The sequence below is a fragment of the Gekko japonicus genome, unplaced genomic scaffold (genome assembly GCF_001447785.1).
Source record: "Gekko japonicus isolate JY-2015 unplaced genomic scaffold, Gekko_japonicus_V1.1 scaffold2212, whole genome shotgun sequence".
In the NCBI taxonomy this organism is placed as follows: domain Eukaryota; kingdom Metazoa; phylum Chordata; class Lepidosauria; order Squamata; family Gekkonidae; genus Gekko; species Gekko japonicus.
In genome coordinates, this window is record NW_015160289.1 from 181,555 (window position 1) to 203,667 (window position 22,113).

A 22,113-nucleotide genomic window follows, 5' to 3' on the forward strand; every position below is an offset into this window, starting at 1 on the left:
GCAGACCTAAGGCAGTCTGAGGTTGTTGATCAGTAAGGTTCAGGCAGGTCCGAAGAGCAGAGTAGAGGGTCTCGGTCTGGGGCAAGTGATGCACTGTATTCTTGGTGCTTGGGGGGCAGCAGTGGGAGGCCTTCTAGTGTCCTGGCCCCACTGATGGACCTCCTGACAGCACCTGGTATTTTTGGCCACTGTGTGACAGAGTGTTGGACTGGATGGGCCATTGGCCTGATCCAACATTGGCTTCTCTTATGTTCTTATGACCATGACCCACCCACGCATAGCTCTGAAGTAGCCAGTGAAGCACAGCTGCAGGAAAGTAGCCCACCAGACTCCCCTTTGTTAATCGAACAGCGAAGGGAAAGTCTCCACAAGACTTAAGAGCAGGCAGGCAGAGTGCTCACCTCTTGGCTTGGTGCCAGCTGCTTAATGATAGCAGTTCTGAGTAAGTGCAGGAGAACCTCCAAGCAGGCCTGTTAAGGAATCTCTCCTTATATATAATTGTATTTTGGTCGTGGACTCTCCAGAACATTCCACACACTCCCAAATCAGTTGGCTCTTTGATGTGTCACTCAGAAGGTGTCTCCATCCATTGGTGACTGCGTTGCCTGCGTTGCCTGAGTCCCGCCCACAGAAGCAGCACGCAGCAAAAATCAACTCAGAAGAGAACTTCAGGAGAGAGGACGGGTCACTCGGCTGCAGCCCTAGCTTCAAGCCTCTTCCTCCCCCGGCCCGGCAGCTCTTCATGGCTCCACGCCGCTCAGGCTCACCTTGACTGGCTGCTTCTCCACCCCCCGGGCTGGCGGCTCTTCATGGCTCCGTGCTGCCCTACCTTGAATGGCTACTTCTCTGGCTCCCACAGCCTCCGGGACTTCTGGGAGCAGGCCCATCCCTGGCCACCGTCTTCCCCCCGCTGCTCTGTTGGTGTATGACGGCATTGTGGCCCCGGTTTGGCTTCTTCACCCACCGCTTTCCCTGCTCCGTTGCCGGCAGCCTCTCTGCCGCTTTACCTGGATGAGTCCAGGTGGGTGTGGGGCTGCAGGCCAATGGTAGGGGGTGCAGTTGGCATTCTGTCCCACCGCCAGCTGTCTGAGTCCCGGTGGAGACCAGGACATGGGCAGGTCGCTATGAGCGACTCCCCCCCCCCCCAAATTGTTCCCACTTGCCTGGCGGGCGGCGGGTGGAGTGGACGGGGGCTGCCAGTGTAGAGGACAAGGCGGACAAGGAGGAGGGCGAGGCTGACATCCATGAGCTGCATGGGCCCAAGCACTGGGGAGGGGGGACACTGACCTGGAGCTTTCTTCTAGAGCTTGTTACATTTCTTCCCACAACGGGCCTTACTCCTAGTGCCTATATAAATCAGACCTGGAGAACTGCAGATTGTGGAAGCAGTTTGTCACAACCCTGTGAATTTCACAACCACAACTCTGGATTCTGCCTGCTTCCTGTGGCCTGCCTCCTGTGACCTCTGTTCAGTTGCTGGCAATGAATCTTGAGGCTCCTGTATCTCTAATTCATTAACTTTAGCTGGTCCTGAGGAGCCTTCAGCCACACTGGACTCAGTCTGGTCAAGCTGGCCCACAACACCAAACTTTGCTCTATGTCAAACACAAAAATCTTCAAGGCATGGCCCCTCCAAGTCACGACAGAAGTAGTCCAGAAGGAAATACCTCTCATACTATTACCAAACTTTCCTTGCGCTGTAATTGGCCTCTGATCCAATCCTCTCTTATCCAACCCCCTGGTTGACCAGACAGTCATGTATAACTGTCCTATATAATTTCATATCAGTCCTTCTGTCCACCTGTCCTTAGTTGTTCAGTTTTTCCCTAGTCTAACCTTCCATCTATCCTTCCTGCTTTTGCCTTCACTTTCTGGACTCAGGCCATGCAAGAAAATGAGGTGGTAAAGATTTGAAGTGGTGGAATTAGTTGTACCACATTGGACTGCAGGTGGGGAACATGGTTTTTGAATTATCACTTATGGAGAATAGTCCTGGCTAGAAGCTTTTAGATCAGGCAGCAAAATGGGACAGAACTTTTCTTCCGGGGAACTGTTTTGTGTTTTGCATGGTGGAGCATTAAAAAATGGGAGAGACACCCCTGTTGTCTGAAGTGATGTGATCCACTCTTGGTCTGTGGCCAGTGTAGACTGGGCCTCAGTCTTCAGTTACTGGCTCCCCCCCCCTTGGTTTCATAACTGTGGTCTTAGCTTGTTCCTAGTGCAGGCAGCCATGACCTCTCAGAAACAAACCTTCCCTCTACCCTTATACCCATGTCTCTTTTTCTCCTGCCAAACATTCCTCAACTCCCCACACTATTTATTTACATAGTACCAAACAGATGTCTTACAGCTAAATAAAACCAGGCAGCTATGTCTCGAAATCATCCAGCTACACATTCAGCTGCTCAACAGTAAGGCAGCTAAGACCTAGTTTCAGGGAACAAAGACCCCACATTTCCTGCTTAAATACCATGTTTTGTTTTTCAGCCAAACTTGCCTTCTTCCTGGGGCCACAAGTCACAAGGATGCTTATTTTAGTGAACAAACAGATGACCTAATTTCTCACTCTTTCACCTCTTTTTGTCTGGAGGAGAGGCATTCTTTTATTCCCCTATATCCATTCTGAGTGAACGCTGGCACTCAGAAGCCCTCCTCATGAGTGGAATGAATCGCTGTGTGACAATTGTTTCCAGAGCTGCCTCATTATGACTTCAGCCTCTGTGACTGCCTCAGCACCCTCTTGAGAAAAACCAAAAATATTTCAAGTTCACAGAAGGAATTTGGGGATCATATTTTTGGACGTACAGTGTCTGGTCAGACATTGCTGTGTAAACCAACGAGAGCTGAGGCCTCTCTGAACCTGTGTTCTGCTACTTTTTTCGATCTAGGGACAGATTACAGGTCAAAAGAGAATATGGAATAAATACAAACTGAGTATTGAACTGGGCCTAATGTTAGTTTCTGCTTGAGGAGATCAAGGCCTGGGCTTGGAGGAGTCTGGGGTTTGTTTGCTGTAACGCCGAACTGATAAAATCACATTTGTCCAAGTCCTTCACAATTTTACACAATAGCAAATTACCAAAAGCCTTCAACTTTGTTGAGCATGAGGACACTTCTTAGAGTTCTGAGAAAGGATAGTAGGTGCCACCACGATGTGGCTGCCATGGGAGGTGGGACCAATCACAAAATGGATGATATGGGGGTGGGAATTACAAAATGTTGTGAGGTTCCAAGCCAAGCACCCTTCTATGATGGAGGCAGCTATTTCCATGCAGACCCAAAGGGTAATGTGTTCTGCAGCACATCTTGCTCAGTGAGATGGAGGATTGTTGGGACTGGCTCTTTGCTTTGGTGGAGAAGCAAGTAGGCAGCAGGAAACAGATCACTGGGTGCCATGTTGGGATCACTGCAACAGAAGGACAATTTAAGCTTTTTCTTGAGACTTTGTAATGAGGTTTCACCTAAGTGTCCCCCATTAATCTAAGACAGTCGACTTTGTACTATATTAGGGAACCCTGAGGTTCCTTGGAAGCTTATTAGCAATCTGACAAAAAGGCTTATATCTTCTTATATCAAAGTATCTGGTACACAAGATCAAATACAATTACCTAATAAATACATAATAACACCTCTTTGAAATTGCTATGACAAGTAATAATTATTTACTCATTTACTTAATTTATCCCCAGCCTTTCTCCCAAATGGGGACCCAAAGTGGCTTCTCCTTCATTTTACCATCACAACAGCACTGTGAGATTTGGCTGAGAGTATGTGACTAGCCCAAGGTCACCCAGCAAGCTTCAGTGGCACAGTGGGAATGCAGTTCTCTGTAACTCTGTAAATGTGCAGTCTTCTGCCACTTTCGGACTCTGTCCTCTCATTCCTAAGTCTAAATATGCAGGGCTTAGAACATACCACAGAATTCTAACAGCATGTTTGGGTTCTGTGATATGCACAAATTCTTCAGGACATGAGTCAGTGGAAAGAGCCCCCTAGAAGCAGGGTCTTTGCCATAGGAAAAGTTTAATACTTTGGGTGTAAATTCTACATCCAAAAGGGGAAATGGTGTCAGTAAAATCCATGCTCAGCAAGTTACAGTATTAGGATCTGATGCACAGTATGTTTTATGGCAAACTGTGAAACTCAGTGCTGAGTAGGTTGGAAACAGCCCCATTTGGGCCTTTGCATTTTCTGTTTGCTGCAGGGTTCGGTGGGCATCATACAGCATATAAATTGCTGCATGAATGGCTCCTGTGATGTACAGAAATGGAATACCTCCCTGCTCCAGTCTTCACAATTTTATTTTTTAAATTTAATTTAAGCAAGTACTTATTCATTCCGCTTACTCCTTTTCTCTTATTGAGGGAATCTCATATTTCTGAAAAAGAAATGAATTTTTATGCAGCCCATGTGATGTGTTTTCCTAATAGTTTCTGTTCATCACATAACAATCAATGGAAAATATTTGGCTGAGAGATGGTTTTGTAAGAGAGACAGAGAAAGAGAGTGTATGTTTATATGAGCGTGCTAGAAGCTTTATAAGTATTAAATCAAAGCCAGAACAAGTGTTCCCATCAAGGAAGCTACCCTGATGCACTTTGTACACAGAAAACCTCTGAAGTAAACAATGTGTCAGGTGATGCAGAAGTCCGGAGTTCTTTTTCAGTTTTCCCTTTCAACGTCTTTTTGTTGTTCAGCTGTTCAGATTTTGCTTATGGTAGTTGCTAAACATAGCACTAAAGTCTTTATGGCCTTTGGCCTGAATCCCAATTTTTTTTGCTTTAAAAGGTTCTCCTAAGAGTTGGGCTACAAATGCTGCATGGTCAAGTGATCGGATCCTGAGGTAGTGGTATTAGCTGTGTTAATTTAAGTTTCAGGAATTGGAGCCATTTTGAATGCTCCCCCTGCAATAAAAACCCCCTCTCCCTGCGTGTAGAAAACAAACCCTGCAGGGAGCAGCAAAGCAAGAACCCTACATCTTGATGTGTTCATTTTTTAAATCTGTACTGCGTTTGCTTTTTTACATGGGAGTAGGATTGCCAAGTGTGAATTCAGCCGCAGCGGGGGGCTCCTGGCTGGCATAGAGTTTTCCCTTGGATGACCGTGGCCCCGCCCCCAACGTGCCCAGCATGCCCGCGTCACTTCCAGGCGACGTGCACGTTGGGGTAGAATCCCCCCCGGGGCCCGATCCGCCAGCGGCGGGGAACGGGCCTCTGGGGCGGGGGTTTCCCCACCACTTGGGGGACTTGGCAAGCCTCCGTGGGAGAATACTCAAACATTGGTGTTCCCCATCAGGGGAATTGATACATCCAGGGCTATTTTTGGGCAGGAACGCACAGGAACGGAGTTCCAACTGGCTCCCAAGTTGGCCACTCATTAGCATAATAGGCCACACCCAACAGCAGAAACTCATTAGGATTGGCTACATTAGGGATGTGTGGCCTAACATGCAAAGGAGTTCCTGCTACAAAGAAGCCCTGGGTTTTGACAACAAACAAGGTAAACAGAATAACAAGCAAAAGGTGGGTGTGGCTGGATAACCACACTTCCGGTAACATGGGGGTGCGGCCTAATGTGCTAATGAACTGTGCCATCAGGGCTGTGGCCTAATATGCTAATAGGTTTCTGCTGTTGGGTGTGGCCTATTATGCTAATGAGTTCCTGCTGGGCTTTTTCTACAAAAAGAGCCCTGGCATACATCTGGGACACTAACCACATTAGTAAAATGTATAAAGTCACCAGCTGAGAGAGCAGAAAACAACAACACCCTGAGAGAGCAGAAAACAACAACAACAAAAGTTTGAACAAACTGTCTGCAGTGTTACGGGCAACAGCTTTTAATTGCACAGTGATTCCTTTTGGTGAAGGTTTTTATAATTGTAAAGGATGGATTAGCCATGCTGCCCCCTGTATAGCATATAGTCAAATTTGATTCCCTGCATGGCATAGTAATGTCATCCTGTGAACTTTATGTTCCCAGATCAGCTGGGATTTTCCACAGGCCCAAAACTAGAAAGAGCAAAGAAGCAAAAACCAAATGGGAAAAGGGGGGTGGGGGGATTATGAGTCCAAAAACGTGTCATGTGTTTCTCAGAAAGCTTTACCCATTTCTCATTTGTGGCCAGAAAACTGAAGGTAGAAAATATATTTAAACCCAGAGGTTTACCATATATCAGTTTTAACTAGAACACCTTGAGTTGGCAAGCCCCTGCCATTCACTTTTGTTCGCATTTTTGTAAATTCAGGTATTTATAAGAAGAGCAGGGTGTAAATCTCTTAATTAATAGCTTCCCAGATGTGTATGGCATTAAATTGTGGGGAAGGGTGAAGCGTTTTCAAGAGCATTTATTATGATCATTTCCCATCCCTTAGATACTAACCAAAGCAATAACAATGGCTGTTGGCCATCATGACTAAATGGAACCTCCTTGTTCAGAAGCAGTCTACCCATGAGTACCCAGAACTAAAGTACAAGCAGTGGGGAAGGACTGTTGCCTTCATCCCTTGCTAACAGGCTTCCTGGAAACATCTGATTGGCCACTGTTGGCAATGGGATATTGGGCTGGATGGAGAGTTGGTCTGATTCAACAAGCTTCTTTCTTTGAATTTGGTTGCATTTGCTTTTGACAGTGTGCATGGTGTCAGAGCATCTGTTCTGAGTGCCTGGTCTCAACCCACAAACATATGAAGCAAGGTTGAAGTACCCCCGAGCAAGTACAGGTGACATTACCGAGCAAGTACAGGTGACACTAAAGAGAGCCCATTCCCAATGAAAGGATGCTGAGGGTTCCAAACAGACTTGGTTACCAACATCACTTTTTCTACAAACTAAGTGCGGCTGCATATGTACCAAGTACATAATTAGCAGTGCAATCCTAAACAGAGTTACACACTTCTAACTCCACTGAAGTCAATGGGCTCAGAGTAATATAACTCATCTTAAGATTGCACTGTAGGTAGAACTATTGAAATGATTTGCATATAGACTCAGAAGGAGGTGTGCAAACTGTCCTTTACCCACTTACCCTGCACCACATATGGGGAGAACAGAAGAGGTTAATATGGGAAAACTCAAAAATTTTTCAAAACATATGAGCTTATTTTCTGATTAACCTGACTAATGTGCCAAAATATGTTTTTCAGCAATGTATCACTCTCCTGTGACGCAAGTCCAAGCAACTCTAGGGAAAGGTTTTAAATAGCTTAAAATCTCTCAAGCGTGTATAGGAAGTTTACAGCTCCAAAGCTTGGTTTACGAAATTTGATTACTTAGTGAAATAGAGAATGCTTATTGGCCAAAACAGTACTTTTTGTGCAACCCGTAAGGGTTGAAAATAGACATCTGAAATTCTGTTGTGTTCCTTTCATGTTTATAAAATTAAATCCCATTAAAGTAGTCAAGAAAAATTAAACGCCCACTTGTTTTTCTGTCTGCTGTTTTCCCCCCCAGTATGATGAAATGTGTTTGTGATGGGATTTTTAGGAAACACAGAAGTCTTACAGTAAAAGAGTGCGAATGCTCTGATGAAGCCAGTGCAATGAACCCAGGAGAGTTCTGCAAGGAACACCCATAGGGTTGCCAGGTCTACTTACCCAGCCAGCGGGGCGTGGGGGGGAGCGTTTCAGGAGTGGGGAGGGTGGGCCGATGTCACTGCGTGCAACATCGTTGGCACAATGACATCACGAAGAAGTGACATCATTATGCCGGCATGTCACGTGGCGATGTTCTAGCATTTTGGTTAAAACTCTGTAGTTTGGTCAAAACTCTATGCTAGAACATCGCCACGTGGCGTGCCCAGTGTAATATCATTGCGCCGACAATGTTGACACGGGAGGGGGTGTTCAGGAGTGTCTGGCAGTAGATTGGAGCCCCCAAAATCGGGGGGAAACCTGCTCTGACCAGGGGTCTGGCAACCCTAACCCATTCAGAAATAGCTGCCACCCATAGGAGGGTGCTTGACATGAAACCTGCCAGTATTCTCTGGTTGCCTAACATAGTGCCCATTTTGTGTTTGTTGTGTTCAATTGTCTACAGGATCAACCTATGGGTTACTGTGTCATATTAGGGCAGGGGTCCTCAACATGGTGCCCATGGATACCATGGCGCCCACCAACACGTTTCCTGGTGCCCACCAAGTGTCTTTAGAAAATAGGTGGGGCTTTTGACCAGCAAGGCTTCTGATTGGCAGTTGGAGACTCGATTGGCTGCTGTGCAGATTTTAAAAAACATTGCTCTGTCAGTAACTGCCACCACAACACAAGGATTTTCACTGTGCAACTGAAAGTAAGCTGCAGCAGCCATTTTGTGGCTGACTGTACATCCTTTAACAACCATTTTGTGGCAGCCATTTTGTGGCTCTGTCTACCATGCTGTGTCTACCATGCTAAGGTCCCCGCATGCTCAAAAGGGTTGGGGACCCCTGTACTAGCCGTTTGATTGGGTTTCGCCGCTGTTCCCTCCCGCATTTAAATTTGCTGACTAGATAGGCCGATCCGCCCCCATGGCGAAGCCGGCTCACTCGCACAATGTTCGCGGTTTTTCCTGCCCCTTGGAAAATCAAGTGTTTTCCTTGTACTCACCCTTTGAACACGTGATTTCGCCTATCCGAACAGCCATCTATCGCAATGGTTGCGATTAGGGCCGTCTGACCGTTTCCCCCCACTATGAGATTCCCCCCCCCCCAGGCTTCTGCCTTTGAGCGCATGGGCAATTCACCATTTAAACATTCAGGCGTATGGGCCGGGTGGACGAGCAAAGTCCTCTGCAAAGCGCTCCGGGCAACAACAGCGGCTGCTGCTGCAGGATTCAGAAGGGAGGGAAGGTGGAAGAGGAGGTGGTGGCGGCGCAGGGAGCGCAAGGCAGTGGCAGCAGTTTTGTGCGCCCTTGGGTTTGGCAGCGGCTGCGGCAGGGGGAGGGCTTCTGTGGAGCGGACCCTGCTGTTGGTCTTCTCCGGGCTTTCCCCCTGCTGGGAGAGATTCAGGAAGTGCCGCTGAGTCCTCAAGCTGTCTCCTGGGCCACCCGGGTGGGCTGGCAGGTGAGCGGGCAGGCGACGGAGAGAGGGGAAGGATTTTCAGGTGAGCGGGTGGTGGAAGAGGGGCCGGCTGCACCTATCAGCCCAACCAAAGAAAAATATTCCCGATTAAATTAAAGCGGGAACAAAGCGGAATTACCTTGCCCGTGTGACCACAGCCCTAGATTCTGATCCCCACACTGGTGTGAAGATTACTGGGTGACTGAAACCTAGTCAGACTCTTTCTCAGAGCCTAACTTACCTCACAGAGTTGTTGTGAGGATCAGAGGGAGGAAGAGAGAACTGTGGGTGCTATTCTGAGCTCCTTTTATCCATGGTGGGATAAAAAGTATACAGAATCGAGAGGACATGTTGCTGCCTCTGTTACTAACTGGACAGTTCTTACAAGGGTCTAGAGTGAAGGACAGGAAGGCAGAATAGGAAACACAGGAACTTTGGCCTTACTGCTGTCTGCACCTGGTTTCACAGTAACAGGTTATAGGATAAAATCGGCATCTCATCTCTGTGATCCAGAAGTGGTATCCTGTTGTGAACACTGGAAATGAATGCAGTATGGTGGAGCAGATGTGGAGGGAGATTTGACTTTACATCTCTGCTCAGCTGTAAAGCTTAGTGGAAGACTATGCCAGTTGATAGTCTTACTTTTGGGGGCTTGATATGAAGATAGTGGGGGGGGGGACCCAAGTACAGTGCAAGCTCTGAGCTCTTTGGAGGAAGACAAAATATGAATCAAACAGTTTTTTTTACTACACATAACTGGTACTTTTAACCATTTTTAGGCATGACCATTCCAGAAGAAGATGCGGATGTGGGGCAAGGCAGCAAATATTGTCTGGTGGCAATAGGGAGGCTTCAGGTAAAGGCTGTCTTTTAAAAAAACATTTCTGTCAACATATTTATTTATTTATAGTCCACCTTCTCACTGGGACTCAAGGCAGATTACTATCAACAGAGTGGGACTTCCAAAAGACAATGTAGTAACTATTTGGCTTGTAAAGGTAAAGGTTCCCTTGCTTGAAAGCCAGTCGAATCCGACTCTAGGGTTGCGGTGCTCATCTCCATTTCCAAGCCGAAGAGCCAGTGCTGTCCGAAGACCTTTCCATGGTCATGTGGCCGGCATGACTAAACACCAAGGCGCACGGAACGCTGTTACCTTCCCACTGAAGTGGTACCTTTTTATCTACTTGCAATGTCTTGCTTTCGAACTGCTAGGTTGGCAGGAGCTGGAACTAGAGACGGGAGCTCACTCCGTCATGCGGCACTCAGGTCTCAAACTGCTGAACTACTGACCTTCCACAGCCTGCAGTTCAGCGTCTTAACCACTTGAGCCACCACAGCTTGTAGAGATCTGGAAAACCAACTAGAGGTGAAGCACAGCATAAGTATTAGCAAGACACTAGCCAGGAAATCTGATCAGCTATCTCCTGTGTACAGTTGCCAACCTCCAGATGGGACCTGGAGATTTTCTGGAATTGTAATTGATCTTCAGACTACAGAGATCAGTTCCTCTGGAGAAAATGGCAGCTTTGGAGGGTGGGCTCTATGGCACTGAGGTCCCTTTCCTCCCTAAAGCCCACCCAGGCTCCACCCCCAAAATCTCCCAGTATTTCCCAGCCAGAAGTTGCAGCTCTACTCCTGTGCGATGAATCATTCATCCCTGAGTGTGCAAAAGAGGGAGTCTTACCCAACTGTGACTTATGGAGGAGAGTCTGTACTTGTGCATTGGCACACTTTGGAGGTTTCCAAAGAAACTATGCAAAAGCCAAGCCTGGGCGCATTTCCCCAGGGTCTGATTCACACAATACAAAGCCCTTGTGGCTGCCAGAAGGTCTTGGGATCAGACATGCAAAGGGAGTTCTGGGCTTCTCAAGCAGCCTCAGCCTCTCCTCCTCAATGTCTTTTTCATATGTTGGAAAAGCCCCCAGACCTTCTGTGGGCTCCCATGGGGAAGCCTACATGCAGCTGTCGTTATACAGTAGCTTCTCACTGGGCCAATAATGGCTTTCTGAGCCTCAGAACACAAATATGGCTGTGGGGGAAAGAGCTGAAATAGGCCCTCTTGTGTCTGGGAGGCACAACACTCCCATCACATGGCTGATAATGAGTTCCTGTGGTGGCTGGAAGGACTTTTTATGGTGTAGACCAGTCCAGGCTGACCAATACAGGTTCCCAGATGTGCAGGATGCAGAGACACACAGAGACACATGTTGACTGCCATGTTCACTGTGCCACTACAGTGAACATAACTTTATGTCAAAGTTGTTTCTAAACACATGATTATGTATCTGCATATTAATTTTTAGATGTATACTTTAAAGTAACTTCGGAGTGTATCTAAAAAAGCTCCACAGTGTGTTTATCAGCCTTTAGACGCATTGATTTCACTGGAGCTTCCTTGCAAGCCAGTGTGTGCTTGGTACTGGCAGTCAGAGTTGCACTTTTGTCATTGCTCAAAACTCCAGAGTGGAGGAGAGGAGGCAAGTGGTGGGGTTTATGAGACTCTACAGCTGCCAAAACAAGCTGTTGTCCACCAGTACAATTGTCTCCGCATGGAGCAGTGGTATATCTTTGACTTCAAGCATCCCGTGAATGACAGTGAAAGCTGGAGCATGCAGCAGGAATAAAGCAGGTTTAAACGCAAAGAAGCCTGCGGAGGGTGCATACATTATGAACTCCTCTCGTCTGGGAAGTAAATCTCCCAACTGGAAGGCAGTGACCTTTTTGAACCTCGGTTTGGCGTCTTGGCATATTGAGCTATTGGGGGGAGGGGAATTAAATGAAACTCGGTACGTGCTCTCCTGCCTGAGAAGCCCATCTGGGCGCTCTAGGGTGTGGAGGAGAGGCTGAAGGAAGAAGAGCTCTTGCTTGGAGCCAGGACCAGAAAGTGCTGATTTCACTAACATCCTCTGCTCTAAGACTGGTGGTGCTGTTGAACAATTGCTGCTCATTTTTCCCAAACAAAATGTGCTGGAATGAACTTTAGAAAACTAGCATAAAGAAATGGACATTGTAAACAAAGCTACACTAAAATATTTATGTATATTTGAGAAAGCAGGACAAACGTATGCTTCTATTTTCAGACATCTGACGGAGTGCACGTTAACTCACAAAAGCTTATACCCTGGGAAATGTTGTTGGTCTCTAAGGTGCTGTTGATCTTGAATATTGCTCTGCATTTTTGTTGCCCTAAAAAGTTTGCACCTGGCATAAGAACCGGCTGTATAAAGTTACCCAGTCTTTGAGATTAACAGAGGCCCTTATGTGGCTGCCCCCACCTTTAAATCAGGAAGGAATTAATGGAAAGAGGGCTTTTTGATGGAGAGAAAGTGGGTAATTAAAAAAATACACTGTAAATCAGGAGTGAGAGAGAGAATAAAACCAACACAGTGGTGGCCACTGTACAGCCAGTTGGCTCTCCGGTAGCTAATCAGAAGCCATGCTGGCTCCACCCACTTTCCTAATCACGGGCATCACATTGGGGACCCCTGACATAGTAGCTAAGGGAATAAGCTGGGATCCAGGAGGTCCCAGATTCAAACTTCAACTTGGTCATGAAATAAGCAAGTCTGAATGCCCCATCTGCCATATGGGGGTAAATAATAGTGGCCTACCTTACAGGTCTGTTGTAAGGACAATACTCTCTATGATATCTTTAGAAAGGTGGCAGTATCCCAGCAGGATTAATTCCTGCAAAAAAGCAGACTTTCCTTTTGTTCCTTATTTTCTTGAGCTGAACATCTCTAATTCTTCCCAGGTTACCAGCTCCCCGGTCTGCATGGACATGAATGGGATGTCCGTCCCCACAGAATTTTTGTCCCGACACAACTCAGATGGAATCATCACCTTTGTTGATCCAAGATGCATCAGTGTTATTGGTTACCAGCCACAGGTCTGTTTTTTCTTCATCTGAAGTATCTGGAAGTTCTGCCTCCAACCTCTCAGGTTCCTGGTTAAGTCAGTTCTCAACACCAGCCAGTTTGAAGAAAGCTAACTTTATTGAGACAGTTGACAGATACCATCCTGGACACATCTGTTGTTAGGACTGAAGTTAAATGTGCGAAGGTTGTAGATATAGTGGATTCAAGTAAAGGCACTAAAGATCAGGACCCAATCACCCCATGGTATTTGCCCGCCAGAACTAACCATCAACTCCCCCCCCTCCTTCCCCCATAGGCACGTAGCCTTTACATAGTAAGGACAACAGGATCACAGACATTTGAGAAGCCAGGACATTTGGCATCGCTAAGGTGACAAGCCCTGGGCACATCAAAGAGAGAGAGGGAGGAACCTTCTCTCTCAATGACATGCAAGCTGTAAATTGCAAAATGCACAGTGAGCCTGACATAACCTTCCCTACCATATTTTCTTCAGGTTTACAGTTCTCAAAATGACAGCCAGGCAGACCTTCCTTAAGAAAGTAAGTTGGTTCCTAGGGAGAGGTAGAACATTTTTGAAAACTTGTGCAGAAATTAAAAGGTGTGCAGTACTGACTGCTGTTTATATTGCATTTCAGTTAAAGGTTACCAGTGTGGCAGCTTACCAAATCTAAAGTTTACTGACTATCTTAAGAATATGAAGCATATATAGAATTTTCAGTGGCTTCCTTTATTCAGGAATAAGCCCCACTGCCTACATTAGAACTTAGTTCCAAATAAGACTTTGACTAAGCATAATGGTAGAGGACCACATCTCTCTTCCCTAATTTGCTTAAAATTGTAAATGAGAAGCAACCTTGGAAGGGAGTGCTTGAAAGTGTGGTGATGCCCCTTAACTCTCTTTGTTCTGTCTTTGGTCCTCTGAAAATCTCCCCCTCCCCAGCACCTTTCTGTCCACTTAAGTAAAAGAAAGACAAAGGGGAGCCAGGATGGTGCAGCACTTGGAGTGTTGGACTAGGAGTGGGAGACTAGGGGTGCGGGTCACACAGAGCCGCTGTTCCCTCCCACATTTAAGTTTGCTGATCAGACAGGCGAATTCGCCTCCGCGCCAAAATGGGCTCACTCCCGGGTTTTCCTGCCCCCTGGAAAATCAAGGATTTTTCTGGCACTTGCGCTTTGAATGTGCGATTTTGCCCATCTGGACAGCCATCTTTCGCAATGATTGCAATTAGGGCCGTCTGACCACTCTTTGTGCGATTTTTTTTTTAAGCTTCTGGTTTGAGCACTTGAGCAAACATGTGCTTAATAAATCCATTATTAAACGTTATTTTAAGTTCATTTCTCTGTTTAAAGATAATATGAATTTGTTATAAGAAACAGAAGCCCCTTCCCCAGGAACTGTCAGAGCTTACAGCACCCTGGAGGCAGGAACAAGAGGCGGGGGCTCCGGCAGCCTGGACACAGGCCGGCAAGAAGGATGGCGGAGACGGTGGGGCTGAGCCTTTTTTCACGGGGCAATGGCGGCGGCGGCAGCACCACCACCCACAGCGGCGGCAGGAGCAGCAGCCGCCTGAGCCTGCCCCGTGGCCAGCAGGATCGCCTGGAGGGACTCGGTGCGGTGGAGGTTCTGCCGCAGCCCCAACGAGTTGAGCTGAGTGCAGCAGCCCTCTCGGCCGGTCTTCTTTTTCCTGCCTCTCCAGGGCTGGTCAGGCAGGCGGCTTGCTGGAGCTGTCAAGGACGATTTAGCCAAGGCATCAACACGGGTAATGCATCAGTAAAGACAAAAGGATAGCCAGAGGAAGACAGCTGATTTTCCTTAGGAGCTGGGAGCGACCGGGTGGTGGAAGAGAGGGGCCAGCTGCATCTAATCAGCCCAACCCGAAGAAAAATGTTCCCAATTAAATTAAAGCGGGAACAAAGCGGAATTACCTTCCCGTGTGACCACAGCCTAGGAGTTCAAATCCCCACTGTGCTGTGAAGCTCACTGGGTGACTTCTGGCCAGTTGCGCTCAGCCTGACCAACCTTACAGGGTTGTTATGGCACAGCCAAAGAAACAGAAATCCTGCACTGAGTGACTGTTGAATAATGCCATTTTTTAGAACACATCTGAACCAATTAGACAAATGATCTGCAAACAGTGATAATTAGACTTATCTTCCTTTAGGGTAGTGGAGAAAATCTGGCATTATTATTATTGGCAATTGCAGCGAAATCTTTAAATACCCAGGGTTTATGAGACTTCTGACAGTTATCTTGAAAATTCCCTAAACAGCTGCATTCTCTGTATTTAAGTGATGGCTGTTTTCTGGGAGCACGACCTTGGCTGATTTCCCACAAGCGCTGCTCCACGCTCACTCTTCCTTTTTGCCCCGATGGTACGTGTCAATTTCACACAAGCTGCTGCGGGCCGCATTTTGCCCTGCAGCTTTGTGTGATTTCCCCCGCGTTTATTCAATCCTGTTTTTTAAGGATTGAGTAGACGCGGGGAAAATCGCTCGAAGCTCCGGGGCAAAATGCCACCACGCAGCAGCTTGTGTGAAATTGACACGTACCATCGGGGCAAAAGGGAAGAGCGAGTGTGGAGCAGCGCTTGTGGGAAATCAGCCCTTATTTCTCTGCATCACTTCCTTCTTTTCAGTTGGAAATAGCTACCCTTTCCTATGTGCAAATGAATTATGATAGATTAGTGGATCATGGGTTTTTTTGTGTGTTTTATTACTGTCTTAGGGTTGATGCCTATTTCAATTAAAAATTGTGTTTCAGTGGAATAACATACTTGTCCATATTTGTTATTATATTCCTCTGATAAAGGGGAATTGACTGCATGACTGAGGTTTACATGCACCTCTCTGGCTTGCTGTAAAGCCAGCTTTTATAAGGGTTGTGGCTGCACATGATGGAGGAACAGGTTCTCATGTCTTCATCTTGTCTACTGGTCATGCTTGCCCTGCTTCCAGAGTTGGTAGACATCCATGGATTGGACATACAGTCTAGCGGGTTAGAGTGTTGGACTAAGTTCTGGGAGATCCAAGTTTGAATCTCCACTTTGCCATGGAAAGTATATGACCTTGGGCCAGTTACACGCACTCACCAAACTATAGCGTGCTGACATGTGAATGAATCTGGGGAAAATCTTCAGGCATCCTCTTCATCCCTCATAAATAGGCAGTTATTTAAAGATTCCCAGGTTTGTAACATAAGATTTGACATAAGGTTTGTAACATAAGATTTGTTTGTGCTTTTCCTCCAGACCAGAAACATAAATTGCAAATTAGTTGCAAATTAGTTGGCCTGGAATGGCAGGAGGGGAAGAGATTCTCCAGTCTTAACAAACTACAGCTTGCTCTTACATCAAACCCAGGTTTCAGAAGCTTGTCCAAACCAGACCTCTATGCCTTATAGAATTTGGAAAGTGACTTGCAATTTTTGCTTACTTTTTACAAAGGACATTTTCTTCATTGTTGATTAGGACCTTTTGGGGAAAGACATTTTAGAATTCTGCCATCCAGAAGATCAAAGCCATCTGAGAGAGAGCTTCCAACAGGTAACATTCTACTTATTTGCCCAGTTTCCATCCCTCCCATCTCTGTGTCATTTTAACAGAGAGGCTATCAGGATATCCTATCCACATGCAACCTATCAATGTTCATGCAAAGCCCTACACATCATATGTACAAACAAAGAAGCCCTATCTTCAGTTTCTGGCTATGGGAAGCCAGTTGACAGCTTCAGCCAGTCCATCTCTCTCTGCCATCAGTCCCCCCCATCTGCAGTAGATGGATAAAACTGGTCTACCTTTGTGCACTTAAAGTTGTTAATACTAAATGTCTCCATCTCCCCTGCAGTGAAAGGGTTACAGGGACATGATGCCTGTCAGAAAAGAGAGTCTGTCTAAGCCCTTAGATCAGGCCCGTGAGCAACTAGTGCAAGGAAGGGAATGGGAAGCTGCGGGGGGGGGGGGGTAGTGGGTGGATCATGGCTTCAGCCCCATGGAACAACCTTGCCTGCAGCAGTCAAGCAGAACCCCTTTGCTTCAGTGGCAGCCTCAGCTGGGGCCTGCAGCTCCAGGGATGCTGTCCTGAATAGCTGATGGTATCAGCCTCTGTTGGGGTCTGCTGGCGGCCAGCAGCGCTGCTCTATTTGTGCCCCCCATGCTGCTCTTCAGCCCATGGGGGGAGAACTAGGGCTGCACTTTGACCCATGGGGATTGTTCTTCAGCAGTTTCTCTCACACATTGGGGGCCTAATCCTGCTGCTGAGCACATGACTCAGTGGCTGGGCCTTGATCCTCCGTGGCCCACCCAGTGGCCTTCAGCTGTAAGCAGCTGCTGCCCCGTGGGGGTGGGGGGGGGGGCAGTGCTGGCAGTCTCTGGTTATATTGGTTGCTGGGCAGCCTGAAGCCTCTGCCATACATGCAGCCTTTTGTGTGCAGTGTCCGCTCCCCTATCAGACAATCTGGCAACCTTTGGCCTGGGGTGGTGCCACTTGTGGGCGATCTCTGGTTTGAACCACTGGTATCGCGTCGCCCCCCCCCCCCCCCCCCACCCCCCCCCTTTCGTCCAGAGGCAGCTGCTTCCACACAGGCATCTCCAGCTTATCAGGCTCTGCTTGGACTGGGTCCTGCTGTGTATGTGGCTTGTGCCTGGGCCCCCTCCCCCTGGGCTTGCAGTGCCCAGCCACTTTGCATTTTACCCCTGGGACCCAGACTCACAGCACTGGCAGCAGGAGCAGGCTGGGGAAGGTTTTGCCCCCCCCCCTTCCAGGCAGCATGAGGATGGACTGGGCCAGGAGGCAGGAGTCAAGTTCAGTCCGGGGGTCATAGCCAGAAGAGACAGGACAGGAGCTGAGTCGAGAGTCCAAGCGAGTGGTCATCTGAAGGAAGGGGTCAGGAATCCAGGAATCCAAACAAGAGCGAGGTCTGAGAACAGGAGCCAAGGGTGGACATGAGGGCAGCGTGGATACAATTCGTTGCTTCCACGGAGAGCCCACTCCCAAGCGGGAGCTGTATAGGCCTCGGTAGTGCTTCCCTGAGTGGCTTTGCCACTCCTATTAGTACTCAGGGCTTAGCACCTGCCTTCCCTGCCAGTGTGCGTCTCCATGGCAGTTTGCTAAGTCCTTGTGGAGCTGTTCCCTCAGCTGAGCCACTCGCGGAGGTGTGGCCGAGGCACTTGACAGAGCGCAGGTCAAAGTCACACTACTCAAGCTTGGCATAGAGGCCAAGGGCTCGTATGCTTTCCATTTGCACTTGTTCCTCATTGGCTGCTGCAGGGCCAGGTTCAGGGGTTACTGACTCAGGTGCTGGCGGAGGCAAGCTGTCAACTCCTGAGGAGTCAGAGGTGCCAGCTTCCAGCTCTGGTGATGCTGGCGACTCCAGCTGCTCTGCCAACTTGGGGAGGGGCCCGGCACCTTCATCGTCACCCATGACACTATCCCCCCAGCCCCCCCCCGGACTTATCCAGGTGCAAGATGTCGAACTGCTGTACCAGGTCCAGGGCATGAAGGTTTTCAGCAGCCTCCCAAGACCGGTCCTCAGGTCCATAGCCTTCCCAGTCACCGAGGAATTGGAGGCCGCCCCAGTAGTGCCAGGAGTCCAGGATCTGGCGTACCTCGTACTCTTCCTCGTTGTTGACCAGTATCGGTGGGGGCAGTGACAGCAGCAGAGGCCAAGCTGTGTGGGGGCATGGCTGGCACCAGGAGGGACTGGTGGAAAACCAGGTGGATGCAGAGGGTAGGAGTAACTTGAGCTGGAAAGCGACGGGGTTGACTTGTTCTGTTATCAGGAATGGCCTGATAAAGCAGGCATCCAGTTTGTGAGACCAGCCAGTGCGCCAGAGGTGCTGAGTAGATAGCCAGATGCAATCTCCAGGTTTCAGCAGCAGGCCTTCCTGTTTCTTGCGATTGGCCATGGTTTTGTACACCTCCTTGGCCTGCTGCAGTTGTTCCTGGAGCAGGTCCTGGAGAGTGTGGAGTTCTTGCAGATAGGCATCTGCTGCCAGGACATTTGTGGGTGGAAGGACCGAAGGGAAGAACCGGGGATGATACCCATAGTTGGTGGCAAATGGAGTCAGCAGCGTGGATGAGGGTATGGCATTGTTATATGCAAACTCGGCCAGAGGTAGTCATCCTGCTGGTAGCTGGTGTACCAGTGGAGGTACTGCTCCAATGTGATGTTCGTGTGCTCAGTCTGGCCATCTGACTGTGGGTGATAGACGGAGGATAGACCCAGGTACCCAGGCAGGAGTGGAGGGCCTGCCAGAAGCAAGAGGTGAACTGGGAGCCCCTGTTGGAAATCGGGTGGGCTGGCAGTCCATGCAAATGGAAGATGTGCTGCAGGAAGAGCTGGGCTATTTCTTGAGCTATGGGGAGCTTTGGGCATGGGACGAAATGGGCCATTTTGGTAAAAAGGTCCACAATCACCAGGATGCAAGTGTGGCCCTTGGATCAGGGAAGCTGTTCCTGGGTCCAGAAGGTGTGGGCAAGGGATGCAGGAGACCTGAGGGTTTGGCTGAGAGTTCTTTGGCCCGTTGGCAGACCTCACATGAGCTGATGTACCAGGCAACATTGGTGCGACAGGCATAACACTTCGGTTTGCAAGGCAGTAGGTAGAGTCGCTCATGGTGTTAGAGGAGGCTGATACAATGTGGCCGAGGCACTTGACAGAGTGCAGGTCAAAGTTGCATTACTCAAGCTTGGCATAGAGGCCAAGGGCTCGTAGGCGCTGCAGAATCTGGCAGACATGCTCGACGTGCTGGCTGTATATGCACCAAGTTGTAGGCACCCTGAAGATAGAGTTTGGTATATATCTGGGCCCCCTTCAGGCAGTCCAAGAGTTCAGGGAGCAATGGCAGGGGATACCGATCGCAGACTGTAATCTTGTTGAGTGTTTGATAGTCATTGCAGAGGCAGAGCTCTCCACTTTTCTTCTTTACAAAGAGGACCGGGGCTGACAGCAGGGCCATAGAGGGCCAGATGAAGCCTTGTTTCAAGTTTATAGTGAAGAAGTCTCGCAGAGCTTCCAACTCCGGTTCGGACATGGGGTACAGGCGCCCTATGGGTAGGAGTGCTCCTGGCACTAGGTTGATAGTGCAGTCATGCAGCCAGCCAGTGTGGGGGAAGCTGGTCAGCCCCCTTCTCCGCATACTTTTGTGGGAGCTGAGAGGTGCTAGCCGGGGCAGCTGCCACAAGAGTAACGGGTGTGGTGTGGCGCAGGCAAGGGTCTCGAAAGCAAAGTTTCTGATGAGCCCAGTCTAGGATGGGGATGTGAGTGATCAGAATTAGTGGAAACCAAGGCATGCTCACCACATCAGATTGTAAGTGTTCCAGGTGTTGTTACATCTGGAGGGCGAATGAGCAGGTTTCCTGGGTCACCGGGCTGGAGCGGAGACATCTGTCAATGGCTTCCACAAGGACCAGGGTCTCTTTGGGTTGTAGAGGGATCTGGTACTGTCTCACAAAGGTGTCGTCAATGAAGCAATGTGCTGCCCTGGAATCGATCATGGCATAGACAAGCAGCCAGCGCTCATCAGGCAAACAGAGTTTGACAGGGACCAGGAATGGGCCTTGGTTCCTGGCATACAGTTTGGGGGACTGAGCTGGGTGCCCCAAGCCGGTGGGTCTGTTCAGGCTTGGGGCAGGTTTTTGGCAGCAGTGGCAATGGTGTGCCGGGGTGGGACCGCTTTGCTGGGGATCTGGCCAAGTGCCCCGGCCCACCGCAGTAGAAGCAGAGGTTCAGGGCCCAGCCCCGCACCTTCTCCTCTGGGGTTAGTCGAGGTCGTGCCACTCCCAGTTGCATGGGCTCGCTCTCATCTCCCCTGGTGCTTGGGGGTGCAGGGAAGTGCATGGGAGCTGGTTGTCGGGAGTCCTGAGACTGATGGCTGCTACTCCGAGCTCGGTGATGGCTCTCGAGGCAGCTGTCAATGCAAAGGCACAAAGTGATCAGGCCATGCAATGTGAAGGGGTTGTTCTACTTGGGCAAGCTCGTCGAGAACCTCATCAGCCAACCCCTCCTATATTGGTCCATTAGGGCTGCCTCGTTCCACTCCAGGTCTGGAGCCAGGGGCGGGAATTCAGTAGAGTAGTGGGCAACAGAGCCCCTCCCCTGCTTCAGGGCTTGTATTTTCCGGTTGGCTGAGGCTGCCTGCTGCGGGTTTGCAAAAGTGGTTGACAGGTGGTTGAGGAAGCCTGAGAAGTTGTCAAGCAGGGGAGATGGAGCCATGAGCAGTTTAACAAACTGTTAATGAAGCAGACCTTCATTTTGTCAGTCGGAAAGCCCTGGGCATGCAGTTCAATACAGTTGAGCAGCTGCACCTGATGGTGTAAGCTGACCAGGTCCACAGAGTCCCCAGCCGCATCCATCTTGTGGAGCAAGTTTGGGGTGGAAGCAGACTGTCACAGGCTGGGCTGGGCCAGGAGGCAGGAATCAAGTCCAGTCAGGGGGTCATAGCCAGAAGAGACAGAACAGGAGCCAAGTTGAGAGTCCGAGAGAGTTGGCTCGGGCACTGATGGCAGCAAGCTGTCAACTCCTGAGGAGTCAGAGCGGCCAGCTTCCAGCTCTGGTGATGCTGGCAACTCTGGCTGCACTGCCAACTTGGGCAGGGGCCCAGTGCCGCCACCGCCACCCATGACACTAGCATTGCAGTGTTGGCTCTCCAGTCCACGCATGCGGGTCTTCTCCAGTCCACCCATGCACACACCCCTCTCTAATCCATGGGGCCTTGCGGTGAGGACACACAACTCAAAGCTTACCAGCTGCTGTTCTTTCCATTACCTGGCATTACATTTTATGGCACCCAAGGCCCGCTTACACATATCTCTTGCCTGCATCTCACTGAAAGGCTAAGAGAATACTGGCTGGTTTTTTGGTTTACATAAGCTTCCTGTTTTCTTGGAGGTGGCTCTTCCCTGTAAGGTGAGATGCAAATGGCTCCAGTGGATTGCAGTAAAATTCAGGCTGATTAAACTCGGGGGTGGGGCTTAAGAGGTAAAAGCCTTATAGGGGAGCTCTGGGCAAACATTCTTCTCAGAAGTTGGTGGGGAAATGGCAATGGAATTTCTGCCAATTTCAACTGAATTGTCTCTCTCAAAGATACCACCCATGCTGTATAATTGGAGTATCCTTTTTCTCCCTAAATTGTTTATATAAAATAATCCTGAGAATTTTGGTTGTGGATGCAGGGGATTCAGAGGTAGCACTAAGATTCGCAAAC

The 22,113-nt window shown here is 48.9% G+C and overlaps 1 protein-coding gene across 1 annotated transcript in view; it reads left to right on the forward strand.

The window, feature by feature from the left end:
* Positions 1-22,113, forward strand: part of ARNT2 (aryl hydrocarbon receptor nuclear translocator 2) — a 144,753-nt gene that overhangs the window by 66,666 nt on the left and 55,974 nt on the right. The window contains exons 8-10 of the mRNA XM_015415830.1: positions 9,812-9,888; positions 12,787-12,921; positions 16,378-16,452. Coding sequence (XP_015271316.1) covers positions 9,812-9,888; positions 12,787-12,921; positions 16,378-16,452 — 287 coding nt within the window. The remainder of the gene's footprint in view (positions 1-9,811; positions 9,889-12,786; positions 12,922-16,377; positions 16,453-22,113) is intronic.